Source organism: Lipotes vexillifer, unplaced genomic scaffold (assembly GCF_000442215.2).
Source record: "Lipotes vexillifer unplaced genomic scaffold, Lipotes_vexillifer_v1.1 scaffold439, whole genome shotgun sequence".
NCBI classification, from domain to species: domain Eukaryota; kingdom Metazoa; phylum Chordata; class Mammalia; order Artiodactyla; family Lipotidae; genus Lipotes; species Lipotes vexillifer.
Genome location: NW_006798732.1, coordinates 674,292 through 695,888, shown reverse-complemented (window position 1 = coordinate 695,888; position 21,597 = coordinate 674,292). Strand labels below are relative to the sequence as shown.

The 21,597-nt window shown below is 48.1% G+C and overlaps 1 protein-coding gene across 1 annotated transcript in view; it reads left to right on the top strand.

Annotated features, from left to right (window-relative positions):
• Positions 1 to 21,597, top strand: part of SVIL (supervillin) — a 92,397-nt gene that overhangs the window by 67,099 nt on the left and 3,701 nt on the right. The window contains exons 24-32 of the mRNA XM_007470916.1: positions 1,542 to 1,717; positions 4,197 to 4,341; positions 4,670 to 4,946; positions 11,863 to 12,017; positions 14,293 to 14,398; positions 15,007 to 15,214; positions 16,639 to 16,772; positions 19,733 to 19,888; positions 21,487 to 21,596. Coding sequence (XP_007470978.1) covers positions 1,542 to 1,717; positions 4,197 to 4,341; positions 4,670 to 4,946; positions 11,863 to 12,017; positions 14,293 to 14,398; positions 15,007 to 15,214; positions 16,639 to 16,772; positions 19,733 to 19,888; positions 21,487 to 21,596 — 1,467 coding nt within the window. The remainder of the gene's footprint in view (positions 1 to 1,541; positions 1,718 to 4,196; positions 4,342 to 4,669; positions 4,947 to 11,862; positions 12,018 to 14,292; positions 14,399 to 15,006; positions 15,215 to 16,638; positions 16,773 to 19,732; positions 19,889 to 21,486; position 21,597) is intronic.

The following is a 21,597-nucleotide window of genomic DNA, read 5'->3' as shown; positions in this document are numbered from 1 at the left end:
GCAGGAAAGCCCTTGGCCCCGGGCTGCCCGCTAAAACAGGCAGTAAGTGCCGACAGACGCTAGCCAGGGATGGTACTCGCTGCACACCAGACGTCTTTTTATTTTTTATTTTTGTAACTTTTATCTTACTTTGGAGTCTACAGCAAAGTGATTCCGTTATACATGTACATGTATCCTCTTTCAAATTCTTCTCCCGTTTAGGTTATTAAAAATATTGAGCAGAGTTCCCTGGGCTACACAGTAGGTCCTTGTTGATTGTCTGTTTTAAATATAGTAGTGTGGACATGCAGAGACATCTTTTTAAAGGCTACCTACCGATTTGTGATTTCAAACCATTACTGCCAACTCAGATGCTTATACAGAATTCCGAATGTTGTTCAGAGGAGACATGGGTCATTGAAGGCTTTTCTGTTTTAGGCCAGATGGAAATATGACTTAGCCCCATCTCTTGATTTTTGTATAAACATTAAATATTTTTCAGTCCTTAAGTTTCAGGAAAAATAGGTGTATCTGTAGTATATGGGTTTGCCAAGTAGTGTGCTCATTTTTCCTCTCACACCAGCACATATTTATTTTTACAAAATTACATATATTTCCAGCACCACTAAGTTGTTGTTGGTTTTTTTTTTTTTTTTTTTTTTTTGGCTGCACTGCTCAGCTTGCGGGGTTCTTAGTTCCCCGACCAGGGATCGAACCCGAGCCCCTGGCAGTGGAAGCTGGAGTCCTAACTACTGGACCGCCAGGGAAGTCCCACCACTAAGTATTCTGAGTGTTGAGAAAAAAACGGGGAGACACAAAAGGACTTTAAATTTCGTTGGGTAGAAGGCTATCAGAAAAGATGTAATCCAAAGCTAGACTGATTGTATGACAAATTTAAACAGAGAAAAAATGTCACAGAAAAAGAAATAATCAGGAATGATTTTAAAGAGAAGGTGAAATTGAGCCTAGTTTGCAGTTAAGTAGAATTGGGATTGCTGGAAATGAAGAAAGAAATTATTCTAGGAGGAAAGCATAGAAGAAACCAACAGGCATGTAAATAAGAGCACTGAGTTCATGTATTCATTCACCAAACACTTAGTGAGCCCGACTGTAAATACATTAATAAGTACAGTACGGTCTTTGCCCTTGAGGGTCCTAGAATTGTGTAGGGGAGAAAAGACATCACTGGGTCCTCAGTGCCATGTGAGGCGGCCCTTATGAGCTAAGTGAGTGAATGACAAAGGAGGAAAGGCGGAAGGAAGGGAGGGGCCAGGGAGGAAGACCTGCTTAAATAGCTGTTAGGAATCAGAAGTGTTGGGCAGCCCGAGTGTTTGGAGGAGGGGTGTTAAGTTGGGCATTTAGGACCACGAGACAGAAATCATCCCCACAGGGCAGAGGCTGGCTTGGCTGTGCAGTACCATCCGGCCAAGTCTTCTGGGGCTTGTACTGAATGTTCCGTTAGCATTTGAATCATCACCTGTTGGACTCACGGTCACTAGAGACCCTGGTTCAACGAGAACACGCCCTTGAAGTTTACACGTTCTTCTGTGCCATTTCCCCAGGTACTGGTGTTTGATTTTGGGAGCGAAGTTTACGTGTGGCACGGGAAAGAAGTCACATTAGCACAACGGAAAATAGCCTTTCAGCTGGCAAAGCACTTATGGAACGGAACCTTTGACTACGAGAATTGTGACATCAACCCCCTGGACCCTGGAGAGTGCAATCCGCTCATTCCCAGGTACCGCTGGGGCCCTGGGCAGCCAAGGCTCCCACCGCAGTGTTTAGCCATCACCCTTCAGGGGTTTTAGTTTTCATAAATGATTGCAATGCAGTACCACGAGTATTCACAACGAGAACAGTGCTTTAGCTTTTCCCTGAGAAATAGAGAAATATGGATGGTGTAGTCATCTGGAAGATGCTCCTGTTATATTTCATTTCTTGAAGGAAACAAATCGATGCCACCTGCAGTGTTCAGGTGCCGTTGTGACATATAATTTGTTGTTTAAACAAATGACTTGCTGATCTGAAAAGCTTGCCAGGTCCTGGAATTCAGCCATGGATCTGAAGGTGCAAAAGCAACGCGTCTCTTTCTGATTTCACACCTTCCCAGCCTAGCCCTTGAATTCCATTTATCTGGCAGTAGATGATGCCTTTTTGGGGGAGGGAGGATGTGGTATTGAAATAATGATTGTAATTATAATATTTCCTACGGTCTACCGGACTTTTAAAAGCATTTTGGCAAATCAGCCGAAGATGCACAAAACTCTCAGAAATATGGTCATGAAAACAAGAATTCTTACAAGCAAAGGATCATTGTTTCTTTATTTCTTAACTACCAGGAAAAAAGAGAAGTGCTTTTAAATTATGCATGCCACATAGTGGGTTAGAAATTGATGTGCCGCCAAATGGCACATTAAAACTGCTTTTTAATGTTTTCAATTGAACTAACATACAGATTTCAACTTTCCTACCTAGTTTCCTGTTTTAAAATACAATTATTGATTTTATTATTCATTGTCATAGAAACAATTCAAAAGGATGTCAGTGTAGGTGAAAAGTTTTCGAATCCTTTTCAAGCGAGTGCACATTTAACATAAAAACAACTAGTTTTTTAAGGCCTAAAGCTAAGACTAAAAAGAATGTTCTAGTTGATATAGTTAAAAAAAAAAAAAAACATACTGAAGCATAAAATCTGTGTGATGGACGATTTATATTTAGTCGTGACATCACCCGAGGTCTGAAGGTAGATGAGTGGGCACCTAACCCGCTGGCTCTCAACATCTCCCGGATCAGAAGCACCGGAGAAGCTTTAAAACAAAAAGATGCATGTGCCGGTCCCGGCCCAGGAGCTGTGATTTCAGTTTGGGTGGGCGGGGTTTGTGTGGATCTGGATGTTCAGCTGCAGCCAAGGCAGAGCACCCCGCCCTTGTTCACCGAGGAGTCATGACTGAGCCCAGCGCAGACCTGCGAGTCAGGACGGAGGCAGAGAGCGTCCAGCTTCACACCCTCCTGCTGCAGACCTGCCCTCTGCTCCCTGACCTCACGCGTCCAAGGTGGATTGCTAAGCTGAGACCAAGTGTCTTTCTGTAGGCACCTGAGCAAGTCTGCCGGGTGGAATTTATACAAAAGACCGTCACTCAGCTGTTTCCTGATAAGGACCACAGCCTTCAGAGTAGCCCTGAATTTTCCACAGTTGCTGGTATTTGGTTCCTAAGTCCCGGGAGCCTTGGCAGTGGAAATATTTGCACACAGTGCCTTTTATCCTTGCAGTTGCCTTTGAAACGGGCAGCCCCCCTTGACGTGCCTTAGCCGTGATGCCAGAAACTCTGGTCTGGACCAAACAGGACGTGACGAAGCACGCCAGGGGCCGCCACAGGGCCCAGGAAGCACTGCCCCTCGGTCTGATGGTCCCAGTCCACAAGCCAGGGTTGGTCTGGAAGGATGGGAAATACCCGCACCTCATCCTCAGGGCTCACCCCCTTCGGCACGTCTCCTCTTGGCTCTGCCCATTTCTAAGCGAGCTGTGTTCCGAGCTCAGCGTCAGGTTCTGAGATCCCAAAGCAGTACGGACCTCCCGACTGGGCTACGCTGCTTGCTTCCCCGTCTTTGTGCCCTGCCTGCCCGCTGTCCCGTCCAGTGGCCTAGAGATCAATATGCACAAATTCACTTTATGATTTACGAGAGTACGTTCACTTCGGGAACAGAGGAGAATTTCCTGTTCCTGGAGACTGGAGATCTCCATTGTAACATGACTTACCAAAAGAGAGGATTCAGGGTGAGCATAAATCCCTTCACCTGTTCACTAACCTGACGGAAACGCGGCGAGCCCCCGCGGGTGAGCACAGGTGGCGTAAAGGAGGCGAGGGAGACACACGTGTGACTCCTGCCTGTGCTGAGCTCCCAGCCTAGCGTGCTGCCCCCCGGGGGACCCCAACACGAGAATTTGCTGGAACGCCAGGCATCACATCACATTCAGGCACATCAGCTCCAAGGACGCAAAGCCTTGCAAGGCTTCGGGCTAAAATAGCAGAACGTCACTGATTGGGTCACATAAGTGAAAGCGAACCGTTCACTCTGTCTACTGCCTACGCGTTCTGCGTTCCTCTCTCTCTCGCTCGCCGCACGCGTTGGTTTTGGACTTCTCGGGCTCGGCATGACTTGTCTCATCTTGGTTCCTTTCCCATCCCCTCCCCTCCCCTCCCTGACCCGCCCGACAGAAAAGGACAGGGGCGACCGGACTGGGCGATATTTGGGAGACTTACAGAACACAACGAGACGATTTTGTTCAAAGAGAAATTTCTCGATTGGACAGAACTGAAGAGACCTTACGAGAAGAACGCCAGCGAACTTGCCCAGCACAAGGTATGTGGGACGATCGAGCCCCAAACCTCAGGGCTCGGTCTGGGTCCCGGCAGAGGGGGCCTGAATGTTAAAAGCCTTCCTGGGGGTTTGCTAGGACAGCAAACCGGTCTCCAGTCATGTTCTGACTTCAGGAGGTGAAAGCAGCCGTGTTTGCGGCTCCAGGTTTATCGGCGTCCCCTTCACAGTCGTGGCTGTCTGTCTCCTAAACGCAGCCTTTCCTTAAGTGGCCCGAGACAGCCTGAGCGCTGTACTTGAGGCCGTCCCACCGCCAGTGCAGCAGTGTGGAGTGTGACAGGCTGCCGCCGAGCATCCCTGCGTTCTCTCCTAGGACGACCCGCGGGCGGAGGTCAAGCCTTACGACGTGACGCGGATGGTGCCGGTGCCCCAGACGACAGCCGGCACCGTGCTAGACGGGGTCAACGTGGGCCGGGGCTACGGCCTGGTGCAAGGGGACGACCGCAGGCAGTTGGAGATCGCCAGCGTGTCGGTGGACGTCTGGCACATCCTGGAATTCGACTACAGCGGGCTCCCCAAGCAGAGCATTGGGCAGTTCCACGAGGGTGACGCCTACGTGGTCAAGTGGAAGTTCGTCGTGAGCACGGCAGGTGAGTGAGCCACCCGCGTGTCCCTCGAGCCCCGCCGCGGGGATCGTGGCTGCCAGGTCCGGAGCGCGTGCCGTGTCTGCCCCAGCCGCGGGCGAAGGACCAGTCGAGGCATATTCCCTTTGAGAGCCTCCTCGTAAACCTCGTGGATAGATTCCTAACACCCCACCGTGGCCGACAGCTGTGACGTCTCCCTCTAGAAAGCCGACTGGCGTGGTAAGGTTTCTCTGCCGCCCTCGCCCCTCCCCTGCCCCGTCCCCAGAGGCTTCCTAGGAAAGTGATGATCTGTCCCCACATGATGGTCACCATGTGGCTGGATGCTGCCGAAATGAAAGCCATTAAGTAACATAGAGCCGACGCGTCAGAGCAGAAACAAAAGGGTGCCATGACGTCACAGTAAATCCACGCACAGAAGACGTATTCAGAATGAAAGACGTATTTCCTCTGAGGCCGAGAGCGCCGACCATGCTCTGTGGATCTGGCGGAATAAAGACACGGTCAGAAATACTCATGGTTCCCACGAGTGCTGTGCTCTTCGGGGCGGAACAACACACTCCATGCTGTGCTCTGCGCTAGAGGCAGTGAGGGCGGACAGCAGCAGATTTGGGAGAAATAATCCCTTTTTCCTGCCAAGAAGAAAGCACGAATCAGGCTGTCCACAGTGTCCCTCAGCCCTCCGCATTTAGGAGACAGTTTATGACACAACTCGGTGGCTCCGAGATTCACTTGCCCAGGGAGTTTGTTCACCTCTTTCCGGCCCCGTTGCCGTCCGGGTGTGGCTGCCCCCACCGGGCACAGGGCGGAGGCCACTGTTAGCTAATCAAACACCTGCAGGCTTAGAGCCATTTGGTTTCTTTCCTAATGAAACCAAATGGCTCTAAGCCTGCAGGTGTTTGATATCTCTGTGGGTAAGACACTTTTTAAATTTTATCTTATTGAAATATAGTTGATTTACAATGTGGTGTTAATTTCTGCTGTACAGCAACGTGACTATATATATATATATATATATATATATATATATATATATATATATATATATATATATATATATATATATATATATATATATATATATATATATATATATATATATATATATATATATATATATATATATATATATATATATATATATATATATATATATATATATATATATATATATATATATATATATATATATATATATATATATATATATATATATATATATATATATATATATATATATATATATATATATATATATATATATATATATATATATATATATATATATATATATATATATATATATATATATATATATATATATATATATATATATATATATATATATATATATATATATATATATATATATATATATATATATATATATATATATATATATATATATATATATATATATATATATATATATATATATATATGCTTTATCACTGGATATTGAATAGAGTTCCCTGTGCTGTACAGTAGGACCTTGTTGTTTATCCATTCTATAGATACTAGTTTGCATGTGCTCATCCCAACCTCCCAAGTCCCTCCCTCACCCCCCCCCTTGGCAACCACAAGTCTGTTCTCTATGTCTATGAGTCTGTTTCCATTTCATAGATAGGTTCATTTGTGTCATGTTTTAGATTCTACCTATAAGTGATATCATATGGTTCTTTGTCTTTCTCTGTCTGACTTACTTCAGTTAGTATGATAATCTCTAGGTCCATCCATGTTGCTGCAAATGGTATAATTTTGTTCTTTTTTATGGTTGAGTAATACTCCATTGTGTGTATGTGTATGTATATGTGTGTATGGATGTATGTGTGTATGGATGTATGTGTGTGTGTGTGTACACACACACACACACACACACACACACATCCATACACACCACATCTTCTTGATCCATTCATCTATCAGTGGACATTTAGGTTGTTTCCATGTCTTGGCTGTTGTGAATAGTGCTGCTATGAACATTGGGGTGCAGGTATCTTTTTGAATTATGGTTTTGTCCGGGTAATATTCCCAGTAGTGGGATTGCTGGATCATATGGTAGTTCTATTTTTAGGTTTTTAAGGAACCTCCATCCTGTTCTCCATTGTGGCTGTATCAATTTACATTCCCTCCAGCAGTGTAGGAGGGGTTCCCTTTTCTCCACACCCTCTCCAGCATCTGTTATTTGTAGAGGTTTTAATGATGGCCAGTCTGACCGGTGTGACCTGGTACCTCACTGTGGTTTTGATTTGCATTTCTCTAATAATTAGCCATGCTGAGCATCTTTTCATGTGCCTGTTGACCATCTGTATGTCTTCTTTGGGGAAATGTCTATTTAGGTCTTCTGCCCATTTTTCAATTGGGTTGCTTATTTTTTGTTGTTGTTGAGTTGTATGAGCTCTTTGTATATTTGGGAAATTAGGCCCTCGTCGGTCACATCATTTGCAAATATTTCCTCCTAGTCCATAGCTGTCTTTTCATTTTGTTGATGGTTTCCTTTGCTGAGTAAAAGCTTGTAAGTCTGATTAGGTCCCATTTGTTTATTTTTGCTTTTATTTCTATTGCCTTGGGAGATTGACCTGAGAAAACACTGGTACGATTTATGCCAGAAAATGTTTTGCCTGTGTTCTCTTCTAGGAGTTTTACGGTGTCATGTCTTTTGTTTAAGGAATAAGACCCTTCTTTCGGGTGTCAGTAAATATTCCTGGCCCTGCCTTCCAGAAGCATATGGTATAAATGACGGGGGGTGGTGGGCAAGTATGAAAGAGGTGCTTGCCTCCTGCTGGGGTAGGAGAGCTCCCTTCCCTGAATAGGACCTGGCGGCTGTGGGAAAGCCCAGCGGCCGATGGGCAGGCATCGCAGGTGGGGAGACGGACCGCGGGCCTAGAGGCACCGCTCTGGGCTTCACCACCCATGCTAGGTGGTGAGTGCCTCACGGAGGCTCCACGGGATGTGTTCTGTCCTTTTCTGCTAACTTCTCAGGAGAGAAACAGGACACCAAGATTAAGGAATGCCCCCTGAAGTCACACGGCTAGGAGAGAACAGGGCTGGACACTAAAAGCCCCTTTTTTTAACCCAAGGAGGCCTTATAGCCTGGGTCTCAGTCTTCTCTCAGGCCCCACGTGCCAGCTGTGTAACTTGGGGAAAGTTACTTAACCTGTCTGAGCCTCGGTTTTCTCACTTGGACAACAGAGCTTCTAATACCCAGCTCGCAGGGTCCTAGGATCTGGTGCGTGATGTTTAGCGCAGAGACGAGCGCTTACTCACGTGAGGGTACAGGAAATCATCATCGCTGACGTTCTCAGCAGCCAAAGCATAGTCCCTGCACTGAACTTGAAGATCAGACAGATAACGTGGATCCACCGCAAACGACAGCAGTTCTCAAAGGGTCTCTATTGCGGGTTTAGGCTGCTGAGTGTGTGCCGAGTTGGCAAGCTGAATACTAATCTGCGCCCCTTGGCAATAAAGACAATAAGAGAGAATTTAGTGGGGAAAGACCTACTGACCTTTGGTGTCGTGGACCTGCACCCATCGTTCTCATCCTTAAGATACAGGAAGTGAAGGGACTTGGTGTTTTACAAAACCACACTGGGCACTACAGTTTGAAATTCAGTCGTTTCCTTACCTCAGCTGTTAGATATAAAACAAGAAGTAATGGTCAGTGAAAGGATGACTAAAACGATATGAAAAGGAATGAATTTTCAAAACAGATCTCAGGTTTCTGAGGTCTTCCTTGACTGTTTACTTGGAGACCCCTAAGAAACGCTGATTTGACCCAGGCAAATGCTTGCCGTATTTCTCCCCAGTGAACACAAGGTACATGTCACGGCCTGATGCAGCAGCACCGTAATGGGCAAAATGACAGCTTTGACCAAGCCCAGCTGCGGAGGATTAAGTGAGGCCGGGCAGCGCTCAGATTCCAGGCCATCCCTCGGGGGGGCAGAAAAGCACTGCCCGATGGCATCCGCAGCTGCCCCGTGGACGTCACGGAAGCCCCGGCCCCGCGGTGTCAGCTGGTCCAGCCCTCATGCTGCTCAGACCCCACAGGGGCCGCACCTGCCAACGGGGCTGAGCCCGGGGCCCCCTCTGGGGCGGGCCCAGCAGACAGCAGTCCCGAGAGACACAGCGCAGTCGCCCTCTTGGCAGATGCCGGGCAGCCTGCTCTTGGGAAGTGAACTGTCGCCCCCAGACTAGGGAGCCCAGAGGCCCCGGTGGTCAGTGTCCTGCCCCAGAGGCTGCCTCAGGCGCTGCAGCGGGTGACTCGTGTCCCCCCAGGGTCAGCAGACAGGCAGCTCTGGGCACCCAGGGACACTGCATCAGGCCACGCTGGAGCGCCATCCAGGGGCCAAGTTCCTGTAGTAGGGGGTCGGTAAATGGGGTCCGGCTGCAAGACGGCGCCAAGAGCAGCTCGCTCTTTGTACCTCGGTTTTCTGTTACTTCGTAAACGCAGCTGCTGGCGGTGAGCTTCCTCTTGAAAGCAGGGTGGATGGCGGGATGCAGCGACACGCTCAATTCGGCCTCGGGGCCAGGCCGCAAAGATGATAGCCCAGCAGCTGTTACTATATAGCTTAGCCTTTAATTTGCTAAAATTAAAACGAAAGAAATGAGTCAAAAAGTTAAGTTGTACATAGGATTAAATTTGGGGTATGCTGAAGAAAACTGCAAGGAAAATTCATGAAAACTTTCATGGGATATTTTTAAGGAAATATCCTATTTTAGGTATATACACACAAGCCCATTTTTGAATGTCAGGATGTAAAACACTGGTTGGTTATTTAAGCGTGAACGTATATTTACACAGAGTGCTACCCAATTCCAAGATACGTGTCAGCTGCTGTGATCTGTGATCTGTTTTATGCATCTCTCTCCCCAGTAATCTAGTTGACATGAGTGCGGGATTGCTAATCAAAGGTAAACGTTTGTTCCTACCTAAGTTAGCGGAAGTTTCAATGGAGTGGCTTCCAGGTTAACAGTGGACATGTATCATCTATTCATGGATGGTTCCTATTCACTTTGCCCACATCAAACTACACAAACTTGACCATTTCAGGTTCACAGTAGAAGGCACTAAGGGCTGAGCTTGGTCAGAATCCTTTAAGAGTTCTCATAATCATTTATGAAAATTGTTCCAGCGGACTTTGATAAAGGGCCCCGCAAAAAAATCACATAAGTATGGCCCCTGACCTCTTAAGAACTTGAAAACAGTGAGCTTTCTTTTTACCTTCAAACCTCAAGACAGCTGTGACTTTGTCGGTGGTACTGGAGCTGAGGAGGACTGAGGTTGTATAGAACCAGGGGATCCAGTTCTTCTTTTTCTTTTTTTTAATTAATTAATTAATTTTATTTATTTTTGGCTGCGTTGGATCTTCATTGCTGCGCGCGGGCTTACTCTAGTTGCAGTGAGTGGGGGCTACTCTTCGTTGCGGTGTGCGGGCTGCTCATTGCGGTGGCTTCTCTAGTTGCGGAGCACGGGCTCTAGGCGCACGGGCTCAGTAGTTGTGGTTCATGGGCTGTAGAGTACAGGCTCAGTAGTTGTGGCTTGTGGGCTCTAGAGCACAGGCTCGGTAGTTGTGGCATGTGGGCTCAGTAGTTGTGGTGCATGGGCTCAGCAGTTGTGGCTCGTGGGCTCTAGAGCGCAGGCTCAGTAGTCGTGGTGCACAGGCTTCGTTGCTCCTTGGCATGTGGTATCTTCCTGGACCAGGGCTCGAACCCGTGTCCCCTGCATTGGCAGGCAGATTCTTAACCACTGCACCACCAGGGAAGCCCCAGTTATTACTGTTGATTGCTAACACGTGTGGGTACCATAGCCACCTGCATCCTCCCTGGGTTGACCCCACCTGGGGCCACCCGGGCATCTGAGTCAAGAACTTAGTCTCCGGACGCCACTCGGCCTAGAAGGCTCTGCCCCATGGTCCCTGTCACTCGGGCCTCTGCTCGCGCACCTCCTCGGAAAGGTCTTCCCCCACCAGGCATTTGCAGCAGCCCTCCCCTGCCCCATGTCACATCCCGTCTCTTCCTCACGGCACTTCCCACCCTCTGAAGCTGCCTTGCTCAGCGCCATAGCCCCAGTATCCTGAAGAGTCCCTGGCACATAGTAGGTGCTCAGTAAATATCTGCTGAATGAAGAAATGAGAGAAATCTGGAGAGAGATCTATTCCTAAAGGTTGCAGTTTGGGGTCTGAAATTCCATCTGAAACAACCACTTGCCCTAAGAACTTTCCGTGACTGCCCTTCAGTGGGGTCTGTGTCCTGTGTGCTGCTGACATGTATCCAATGCCCGCGAGGTCCCAGACAGTGAGGATAACCAGCCCTTGATCCTGGCTACAGCCCTGGTGGCCGATATCATTTAAATCCCAGATTATTTTGTGAAAGCCATAGGTCAGCAATTTCTCTCTCCCCTTTCTGACACAACTTGGAGACTTCAAAGCGTTTTTTTTTTTTTTTACTAGAATAGTCTTAGCAGACTACATTTTTCCCTTCGTGCTTAAAGCTGGCCCAGCAGTCGTTTGCAGTGTCTTGTCTCCCCCCGCTGCTCTTCTGCCAAAGGATGGCGTAATGTGGAAAATGCGTCTGTGTCTTCGGGAGCCCTTGACCCTGCTCTGGCGTCCCCACTTTTCTCTGTCACACACTTGGATGGTCTGCCACCTCCCCAAGGATGACAGGTGTTTGTCTTAGGGTATCAGGAGGGCCCTGGAGATCATTTTTCTCCAGTTTGGAGGCTCAGGATCCGTTAGCTAGAAGAAAGGCGGTTTCTCTCTCCTCCGAAGCCAAGATCGACGTTCCCTCCAGCTGTGAATGACTTTTCTCCCCAGCGCTACGCCTTTACTGTTCCTCCTCACAGGGCCTGGAGGCCTGAGCTGGCACTGGCTCTCCTTGGGCTTTACCTGCTGCTCACCCCGTGCCCTGCTCTCCTGTGTGTCCGCAGTGGGAAGTCGGCAGAAGGCCGAGCACCCGGTCAGGGTGGCCGCCGGCAGAGAGAAGCGTGTCTACTTCTTGTGGCAAGGCCGGCAGTCGACCGTGAGTGAGAAGGGCACGTCGGCTCTGATGACGGTGCAGCTGGACGAGGAAAGGGGAGCCCAGGTAAGTCCTGGAGGCAGGTGCGCCGGAAGTGAGGCAGCTGGCCTTTCCGGGAGCCGGAGGGTGTGTGGCCTGGTCCCCTAAACACGAAGACAGTATCGTCCAAAGCCCCTTTAGTCCTGGTCTGGCTTCTCCAGATGTCAGGGTCTGCCTCATCTTTCACCTCCCCACCTCCACCTCACCAGGAAGGCAGACCTCTCGCAATACGACCTTAAAGGACACCTGCAAATGGTAAATCCACAAAACAGGTGCAGAGAGCCCATGGGTGGTTTTTTTTTTTAAGTTTCCAGTTGACTGATCATCAAGGAATTAAAACAAAGAGATGCCATTTTCCACTCCTCAAATGGCAGAGATTTTTAAAAGAACAGATCCAGGGCTGGCAGGGATTCAGTAGGATGGGTACCCACTGAGAAGTGTAAACTGCAATACCCATCCTGAAAGCAACCATGGCTTAGGAGCCTTAAGATGCTCATACACTTTGATCGGTGATTCCACTTACACAAACCCATCCTAAGGATTTAGCAGCGACTGATGTAAACATGAGTCTGCCCGTCATCTGCGCTCCTCACAGCAGCCTGAGTGATTTTTCTAGGACACGTCAGCTGGTGCCCCTCCTTGTCCATCACACTCGGACTACCATCCGAGGGGCTCCTGGGGGTCAGCCCTGCACCCCGCCTCCACCCCCCTTCTTCTTGCACCTGGTCAGGCCACTCCCACCTCCTTGCAGTTCCTAGACACACCTCTTTCCGCCCCCGCCCTACCCCCCAGGGCCTTTGCACTGATTCGGGGGCCTGGAACACTCCCCCCTGAAACCTTACCTGATTCGGGTTTCTGTTTGAATGTCGCCTCCATGTTTTATCCACATCCCTCCCCATTTTCCTATCCTCCTCTGTCCCTTTGCTCTGCTTTATTTTTGCATAGCACTTACCCCTACGTAAAACAACATTCATTTTGTTTACTTATTTATTCTTTGTTCTTTGTCTTCCCCGTAAGCATGAAAGAGACTATGTCTGTCCTGGTCTTAGCCACCGTTATAACCCCAGGGCCTGCATGATGCCTGGCAGGTACCACTACCCCAAGTCAAGGTTTTGAGAGCATTTCTTTTTAATGTTTTGTCCCTTCCTTTATTACCAGTAATTAAGAGTTAACTCTGGGGTTGGGGGGACCGTAACACCCTGTGCAGATCCTTTTGCTATCTCGGATGAATAGTTAAGAATAACATCAGGAAAGAGGGCAGAGGAATTTTCTCCAGAAACAGATCCACACTCACGCAGCCTTCCAGGTTCCCAAGAACCAAGCCTCTTCCCTAAAAAGTGTTTAATGCAGATGTTCTTCTATGGACTACATTTTCCACATAACTTTCAGGGACAAACAGTTGTTAATTTATTCCTCACAGTGGATCATTTCAACTGTTTTTTGTTTTTTTTTCCTCGTAAAGGCTGTGAACGAATTATGTTTTATCATGCCTTCAAAATCATCCTTAGAGTTTTGAGTCTTAATCTAATTGGAGCATTTAATTTTTTTATCAATCCAACGGATGGAAAAATCACTGCAGAAATAGAAAACACTGCCACAGAATGGCTCTTAATGACACAGAAGGGGCCCCTGAGACTGATAAGTTAACTCATGGTGAGAAATGTGTCCTACCTTTCAACGCTCCCCGACTGCCAGGCTCAGTAAACGTTTCCTTGTTTAAGGGGATATACCTTGGCAAAGTGAGAGTCAGTTGACTCAGCCCTACGTACGTTCCTGTTACTCTGCTGCATCTCACGCTGACGCGTAACTGCTGTGCTGACAGAGGCGCCGCTGAGCGACAGGCCCCGTGAGTGGACCAGAGCCTGCAAGAGAGTTCTTTTCCCCGGAATCACTAAGTCAGTGATTAGTCATTCTCACTGCTGAGAGGTGTTCTTTATTAAAAACATGTTTAAATTAATCACGTTACATCCGTACCGTGGAACACTACCATTAAAGTATCAAAATTCATGTTAAGAACCTTATGTGAGGACAGAGAAACGTCAGCTGAAGGAAATCCGGGGATAAAGCAACATAAAAAACAGCAATCCTATTTGGGAAAAATGTATACCTGAAAAACTACCTTGTATTATAGGAAAGCTACGCGCCAGAACTGCAGTAGTGTCCTCGATAAATCACAGTATCATCAGTGGCTTTTATTTGTACTTCTCAGTATTTTTCAGATTTTCGACAACAGGCATGTGTTATTTTTATGACTCTGCAAAACCAGGACACGTGACTCACTGTAATGTGTTTGAATCGGAAGGTCCAGGTCCTGCAGGGCAAGGAGCCCCCCTGTTTTCTGCAGTGTTTCCAGGGAGGGATGGTGGTCCACTCCGGGAGACGGGAGGAGGAGGAAGACAACGCACAGAGTGAGTCACTTTTGCTGGTGGAATTCGACTCCGCTCTCCTCTTGGGAAGGTATTTTTATAGGCGTGGGGCTTTGGAGTAACTCTCTTGACCAGCGAAGGCCTCCTGATGTCTGCCTTATAAATCAGCTTCCTGGGTGCCTCCCCTCCCCCTTCCTTCCATGGAGTTGCCTTCAGAAAGCAGCTTTGCATAAAGGAGGCCGCAAGATGACTCGACCTTAAACTGGATCCTGGAGGGGGGGAAAAAAAAAACCTGTGATCTTCTAAATTATGAGATTTTTTGTTGACCAGCATCCAAAAACCAAAAAAGAAATCATAGTTTCAGAGCCTCTTAAAAAAATATGCCTGTTATGACTTACCTAGATCTTTATAAATAAATTATGTAAAACTGGTTTTTCTGCATCGTGCACTTTGGGCAGCCTGCTTCTAACTATAACTCCAACAAGACTGGCTTCCTGGGACTCAGTAAGACCGCAGCCTGGCCTCGCCTCCACCTGCCCCTCCAGACACAGAAAGGAGGCGGGGCGTGGGCTGCAGTGCAGGCTCCCCTTCCCTCCAGGCCCCCTCCCCACGCCACCACGTCCTGACTGTGCCACTGGTGCCCCCTGCAGGCGAGTGGAGGCTGTACTGTGTGCGCGGAGAAGTGCCCGTGGAAGGGAACTTGCTGGAGGTGGCCTGTCACTGCAGCAGCCTGAGGTCCAGGACGTCCATGGTCGTCCTCAACGTCCACAAAGCCCTCATCTACCTGTGGCACGGATGCAAAGCCCAGGCCCACACGAAGGAGGTCGGAAGGACTGCGGCCAATAAAATCAAGGAACAGTGAGTGCTGTGTGTGTGTGTGTGTGTGTGTGTGAGCACCTCTCCCGAGGGCTTCCCGGGTGCAGGCTAAGGATCCCGAGGTCCCCGTGGACGCCCTGTGTGCCCAGAGTGACTCAACGTGGGAAGTTGAGCCCCACGTGGTCAGGGGCCCTGAAGGTCCAAGTTCACGTGACACGCGTCCAGCCCAAACCTCTCCCCCGTGAGGGCTTCCCCGCTTCCTGAGGACTTACCTGCCTCCGTAAAAGGCACAGGAGCCCCAGCAGCTTCTTTGAAGGTGTGATCTGGCTTTTGAATTGTCAACCTGGAGTCCTTGGTTATTTAAAGAGAGCAAATTTCAAATATCATTTAGGGGAGCAGAGTTGGTTGTATCAGAGCAGTGGAAGGTTTAAGGGCATTTAGCCAAAGACAGTTGGGAGACTGTCAGACTGAGGAATGCCCCCTCCTTCGGGGACAAGTGTGTTCCCCAGCATCCGAGGCAGCTGCCCGAGTGCTGGGGTCCCTTCCTTTCCCAGACAGGCACCCACAGGTGCCCACGACCCCTTGGCGGTACACCGTGACAGCGCTAGGTGAGGACCCACCCGGGGGAGGGGAAGGCGGGGAGAGCCCAGAAGAAGCTGTGCCGCCCACCACCTGCCCAGGTGCCTCTGTGCATCTCGGGCAGCCAAAGAGCCCAGTGCCCCCTCGAGCTGAGACCTGGGAGGACCTTGGTGACACCCGTACAGTGGAAAGGAAGAGTCTCCCGGGGCCACATCCCACCAGGTGCCATCTGGTAAAATTCATTCTCTGGGCACCAAAGCGGTGCGGCCAGGGTCTGCTTCCCCCTGACGGCGCACACGTGACCCAGCGCACGTGGAGAGCGGGGGGTGGGGGGGACGGGGCGGGGACCTTCCAGTTGGTGGACAGCTGTGAAGCGAGATGCTTCCTCTCCCGACATCATTCTGAGGGCCAGGGAGCTAGATGATAGACAGGGTTCAGCCAGGTCTCACAGGGCACTGAGGCTCATCAGGTTCGCCCCTGGACCCCTGAGAAAAAAACAAAATGAATAACTTATCCCCTCATTCAACAAACACTTATGAGCTGCCGCCTGAAGTCAAGCACAGATCTAGGGACCAGGGCCGTGCGAGGCGACACACCCAGCCCTGGGACGAGGAACGGTAAGTATGTACGTGCCATCTAAAAACACTGATTGTTTTCATCACGGCTTCTCTGTAATCCGACGTTCCTCTCTAAGGGCCAGGCCAACCCCTCCCTGCTGCACACACTCAGATACTACAGAGCGTGTTTTTATTCGTCACAAGAATTGTTCTAGTTAGTTAGAAAGTAGGAGCGAGCTGGTGAACCGATCTGCAGATTTAGTAGGGATCTAATTTTGTGCTGCCCTCACTCCTGGGCCTGATAAAAACTCTCGGACTCTCTCTGTGCAGATGTCCCCTGGAGGCCGGGCTGCACAGTAGCAGCAAAGTGACAATTCACGAGTGTGACGAAGGATCGGAGCCCCTGGGATTCTGGGACGCTCTGGGGAGAAGAGACCGGAAGGCCTACGATTGCATGCTCCAAGGTAACCCCCGGCCCCGGCACCCCAGCTCACTCGGTGCGCGTTTACACACACGTGCTCTGTACAGCACACCGGGAGCTACACCCAGGCCGACTCCTCTGGGGCCAGCAACACGACAAGGAGGCTAAATAACGCGTATGACTGATCGTGATGCCAAGGAAAAGCTGTGTGTGTCAGAAAAGAGGTACAGGTGACAGAGGTGGAGAGTTAAAAAGAAAGATCTCTTCCTCCAGGAGAAAAATCACACAAGGCTCCATGGAAGACAGCACTTACCGGAGCCTTGGAGGTGTAGGTGTGGCTGGGAGAGAAGTGAAGGAGTGGGGAGAATTCCAGGCAATGAGCTGAGCACAGCGTCAAGCTCTGGAGCAAGACGCTTTCAGTGTAGCCGGCATCCAGGGTGCAGGGAAATAGTGGGGTTTAAATGAGAGAGTGGGTCGGTCTTGTCCTCAAATACACAAGATACAGATCGACATACCTGCAGAATAACGTCAGAAAAAAGCTAACAATTATTAAGCCGTTAAGGCGAGCCAGGCCCTGTCTAAACACCTGCTGGACGTTTACTCACTCAGTGCTCACAACCCAACAAGCTGCCCTGGTCACCGATGGGGAAACTGAGGCCTGGGGTGGTTAACCAGCTTGCCCGGGTTGGACAACAGTGGGATGTCCTCATGACCGCACCACCATACTGCCTCTCAGCTTTTACAAACTTTTACATAGGTTTTTAAAGTACAGTTGACCCTTGAACAACATGGGGGTTAAGGGCCAACCGTGCGCGCGCACGCGCACACACACACACACACACACACACAGTCGAAAATCCACATGTAGCTTGTAACTCCCACCAAACTTCTCTACTCACAGCCCACTGCAGACCAAGAACCTTACCGAGAACATAAAAGAGTTAACACACAGCTTGTAGGTTATGTGTATTAAATACTGTAATTCTTACCATAAAGTACGCTGGAGAAAACAAGATGTTATTAAGACAATCATAAGGAAGAGAAATTACATTTACTGTATCGTATTTATCGATACCGTAAATTTACATCATCTGTTTACGAAATGAATTGTCAGTACCTACATCAATATTCTCTTCAATGATACAAAACACTATAGGTGTTATACGTATTACTAACACTAGACATCAAAAGTGAAAAGATACACATATGTTCCCATATCTCTTCCCTCTATGTATATGTATAAGTGATTGGCTTTGTTATAAAGCTGAAACTAACACACCACTGTAAAGCAATTATACTCCAATAAAGATATTTAAAAAAAAAAGAATAAAGCTTCCAAATAGACTCAGGAAAAAAAGAAAAGATAACGTGGAAAAGAAATTCATGTATACAGGCATAACAAAGCAGCAGCGATATGACTGCTTTACAGTCGGCTAGTGACATTGATAAAATGCTACACAGCAGCCCAGTCTACGCACTAATGAACAGTTATAAAATTTTTATGGCACACAGTGTTACAGTCCTACTCATAATAAAGTACTGGAAACACTGGTACATTTTTATAAAAATCACTTACCCGTGATGATAGGCTGATACACAGCTTCCCCAATGAGAGAGAGGTGTACCGTACGGTAATGTAGTTCTTTGAAAGCGAAGCTGTAAAACAGTAAGAAAACTAACACATTTTATTTCAGCTATCGCTCGCCTATGTAAGTAAGGACGGGCCAGTATCTACATATATTTGATGCATTCATGACATACCTAAATTTTCTTACTTTTTTCAATATTTCTAGGCTATTCAGTTTGTCTGCAGGTTTTTTCAGTGTCACAAATCTCCAAAAAAATTTTTCCAATTATTTGTTGAAAAATCTCCATGTATTAAGTGGACCTGTGTGTGCAGTTCAAACCTGTGTTGTTCAGGGGTTAACTGTACTGCATATTGATGATGGGAAATGTTTGTTTGAAAGTACAAAGAAATTAAGAAAGAAAATAAGATCCTTATAATGACGTCTTTCAAAGATGTGAACCAGAATTAACATTTCTTTATGCAACAAATACTTATTTTTTAAAATAAAATTTGGATAGCATTCTTTATACACACTGTTTTGCAGCCTGCTTTTTCCCCTGAATTTATTATGAACAATTTCCCAAATCCTATTTTAATATTTAGACTTTTAATGGCTGCAGGGTATTTCATGAGTGTATCTGCCACTCTCTACTTAGCCTGTGTCCTATAGTTGGAGAGCTGAGTTCTTTCCAGTTTTCCTCTAACAATAATAAAGCTGCAAATAATTTTCAAAAGAATCATCTGCATTCATTTCTAGTTAAGGTAAATTCCTAGACATGGATCTCCTTTGTTGAAGTTAGTATAAAAGCCTTACAGTTACAGATCAGCAAGTGTCCCCAGAACACTGGCACCAAATTCCACTCTCGCCAGCAATTTACAGACGTGTACGTTTCACAACACAATCATACACTCAGTTTACTTTTTCCTGTTGGCCAACACGATGGTAGAAATTACTGTCTAAACACTGTTATAACTTAATGTTTTAAATTAGAATGTTAAATGCTTTGTATATGTATTTTTTAGCCGTCTGTGCTTCCGTTTAGGTGAATGTTTTATTTGTGCCTTCGCATTTTTTAGACATTTATTGTTTCATTATTATCTTCCTTTATAGACTACTAAGGATATTACCAGGTTTCCATATTTCCCATTTTGTCACTTGCCTTTTAGTTTTGTTTGGTTGGGGGTGCTGTTTGTATAATGTAATTTTTCATTTTTATGTTGTTAATGCATAAATCTCTTCTCCTTGAATTATACTTCTTTCGTAATTATGATTAAAAAGGCCTTCCCCACCTCCAAGTTCAGGTAAACCCCCCCTTTTTTACACTTTACAATGCTTTGATCATTTCATGTCTAACAAACATTAATTCTCCAGTCCACCTGGAATTTACTTTGGTGCATATTTTGTCTTTAGCTTTTGTTCTCTTTTCTTTCCAAAGATCCTGGAAATTTTAACTTCACACCCCGCCTGTTCATCCTCAGTAGCTCCTCTGGCGACTTCTCAGCCACGGAGTTCATGTATCCAGCCCGAGACCCCTCTGTGGTCAATTCTATGCCCTTCCTGCAGGAAGACCTGTACAGCGCCCCGCAGCCAGGTATGGCCCACAGAAGGGGGTAGTCGTGCTGAGGCAGCAGAAGGCACGCCTCCCGAAAAGGCTTTTTACTTTTGCATCTAGTAAAGCAGTTTTTAATTTGCCAAGTATACACCTTTTTTAATATTATCTCATTTAATCTTTATATTATCTCATTTAAAACTCACACCTCCCCCGCAAAGGAAGTTGACATCAATCACATATTATAGTGTAAAAAACTGACCCTCAAGTTACTCAACTCACCCAAATTCGTCAGTTAAGAATAGGTTGAGTGCAACTGTGTCAGGCATGAGTCTCTGCTGTTCTCTCAGCCTTCCCTCCAGCTTGCTGCTTCATGGTCTCCATGTGGCTGCCCCTGCTCCAGCCATCATGTTTCTGTTGAAAACAAACAGAAGGAAGAGTAGGGAAAAGGGCAATAATGATGGCCATGTCTCTCTCTTACCAGAGAAAGCAAAAGCTTTCCCAGAAGCCCCCAGCAGACTTCCGTTTACATCCCCCTGGCCAGAGCTCTGTCCCATGGCCACCCCCCAGCTGCAAGGGAACCTTGCAAGAGTCCAAGGAGCAGGGGGTTGGGAGTATCTGTGGAGTGAGCCAAAGAGCAGTGTCTGGCATGCTGCACAGCAGGGCCAAGACCCGTGTCTTCTGATTCCAAGGTCAGGGCTGTATCCACTTGACTGCCACCTCAAGGCAGAAGCTGTGCGCTCTTGTCGTGGGACAGTCACAGTCACCAGAGACCAGGCGGTAGACACAGTTGAGGCTGAGGTCGGCCGCCCTGGCCTCACGGCATCTCTGCTCTCATATTACAAGAGCCTGGAGCGGCACCAGGAACTTCCCGGACCCCGGCAGCCCCGGTCACCACCTTAAAACCTCGACGGTGCACGGGGTCACAGGGTCATACTGGGGAACTATCAGCCAGTGTCTTAAAAGGGGCTGCTACCCACCTCTTCGTCCTGAGGCTCAGGTGGGGCAGCCTCCACTGGGCTTTTCAGGCATGTGATTACCACAGGATTCTGAGATGCAGGCTAGGAAAGGACTCAGGCGAGCTGGGCTGGCGGGTGTGAGAGCCCTTGACCACGTGAAAGGGTCAGGCTGACGGTCTGCTGAAGAGAAAAGGGAGCAACACTTGATTTCCAAAGCCCATTCCTCCCTGCAAGAACCATGGACTTAGATCGCCTGCAGAGCAGTCCTATGTGGGGCATGACCACTGATGACCCGAGGGCCAGCGTGATGTACTCCCCAACGTTCAGTACGCATTTTGGGGATCAGCGGCGCTGACAACCCCTTGGGGGTCACGTGTGTCATCTGTCCCACTCTTCTCAACCGGCCAGGACCCAGAGGGCGGCTGCAGGAGGGGCAAAGGGGGAAGGAATGGGGGGAGAGGGAGGAAAGAGCCCACCTCATCAACGCCATCTCTCTGCCTCGAGGCATCTCCTGCTTCACCGTTCAAAGGGCCAAGACATCAGGGGCACCCTCCCTGTGGCCCTGAGTTTACCTGCCAAGCGGATTCTCTCTCGCACTGACCGAGGCGGCAGGGTGGGAGGCGTCGGTTCGGTGTGGGGCAGAGCCCCTGACTAGACGTCTGCTCTGCTCCGCCCTCGCAGCACTTTTCCTTGTTGACAATCACCACGAGGTGTACCTCTGGCAGGGCTGGTGGCCGGTGGAGAACAAGATCACCGGCTCCGCCCGCATCCGCTGGGCCTCGGACCGGAAGA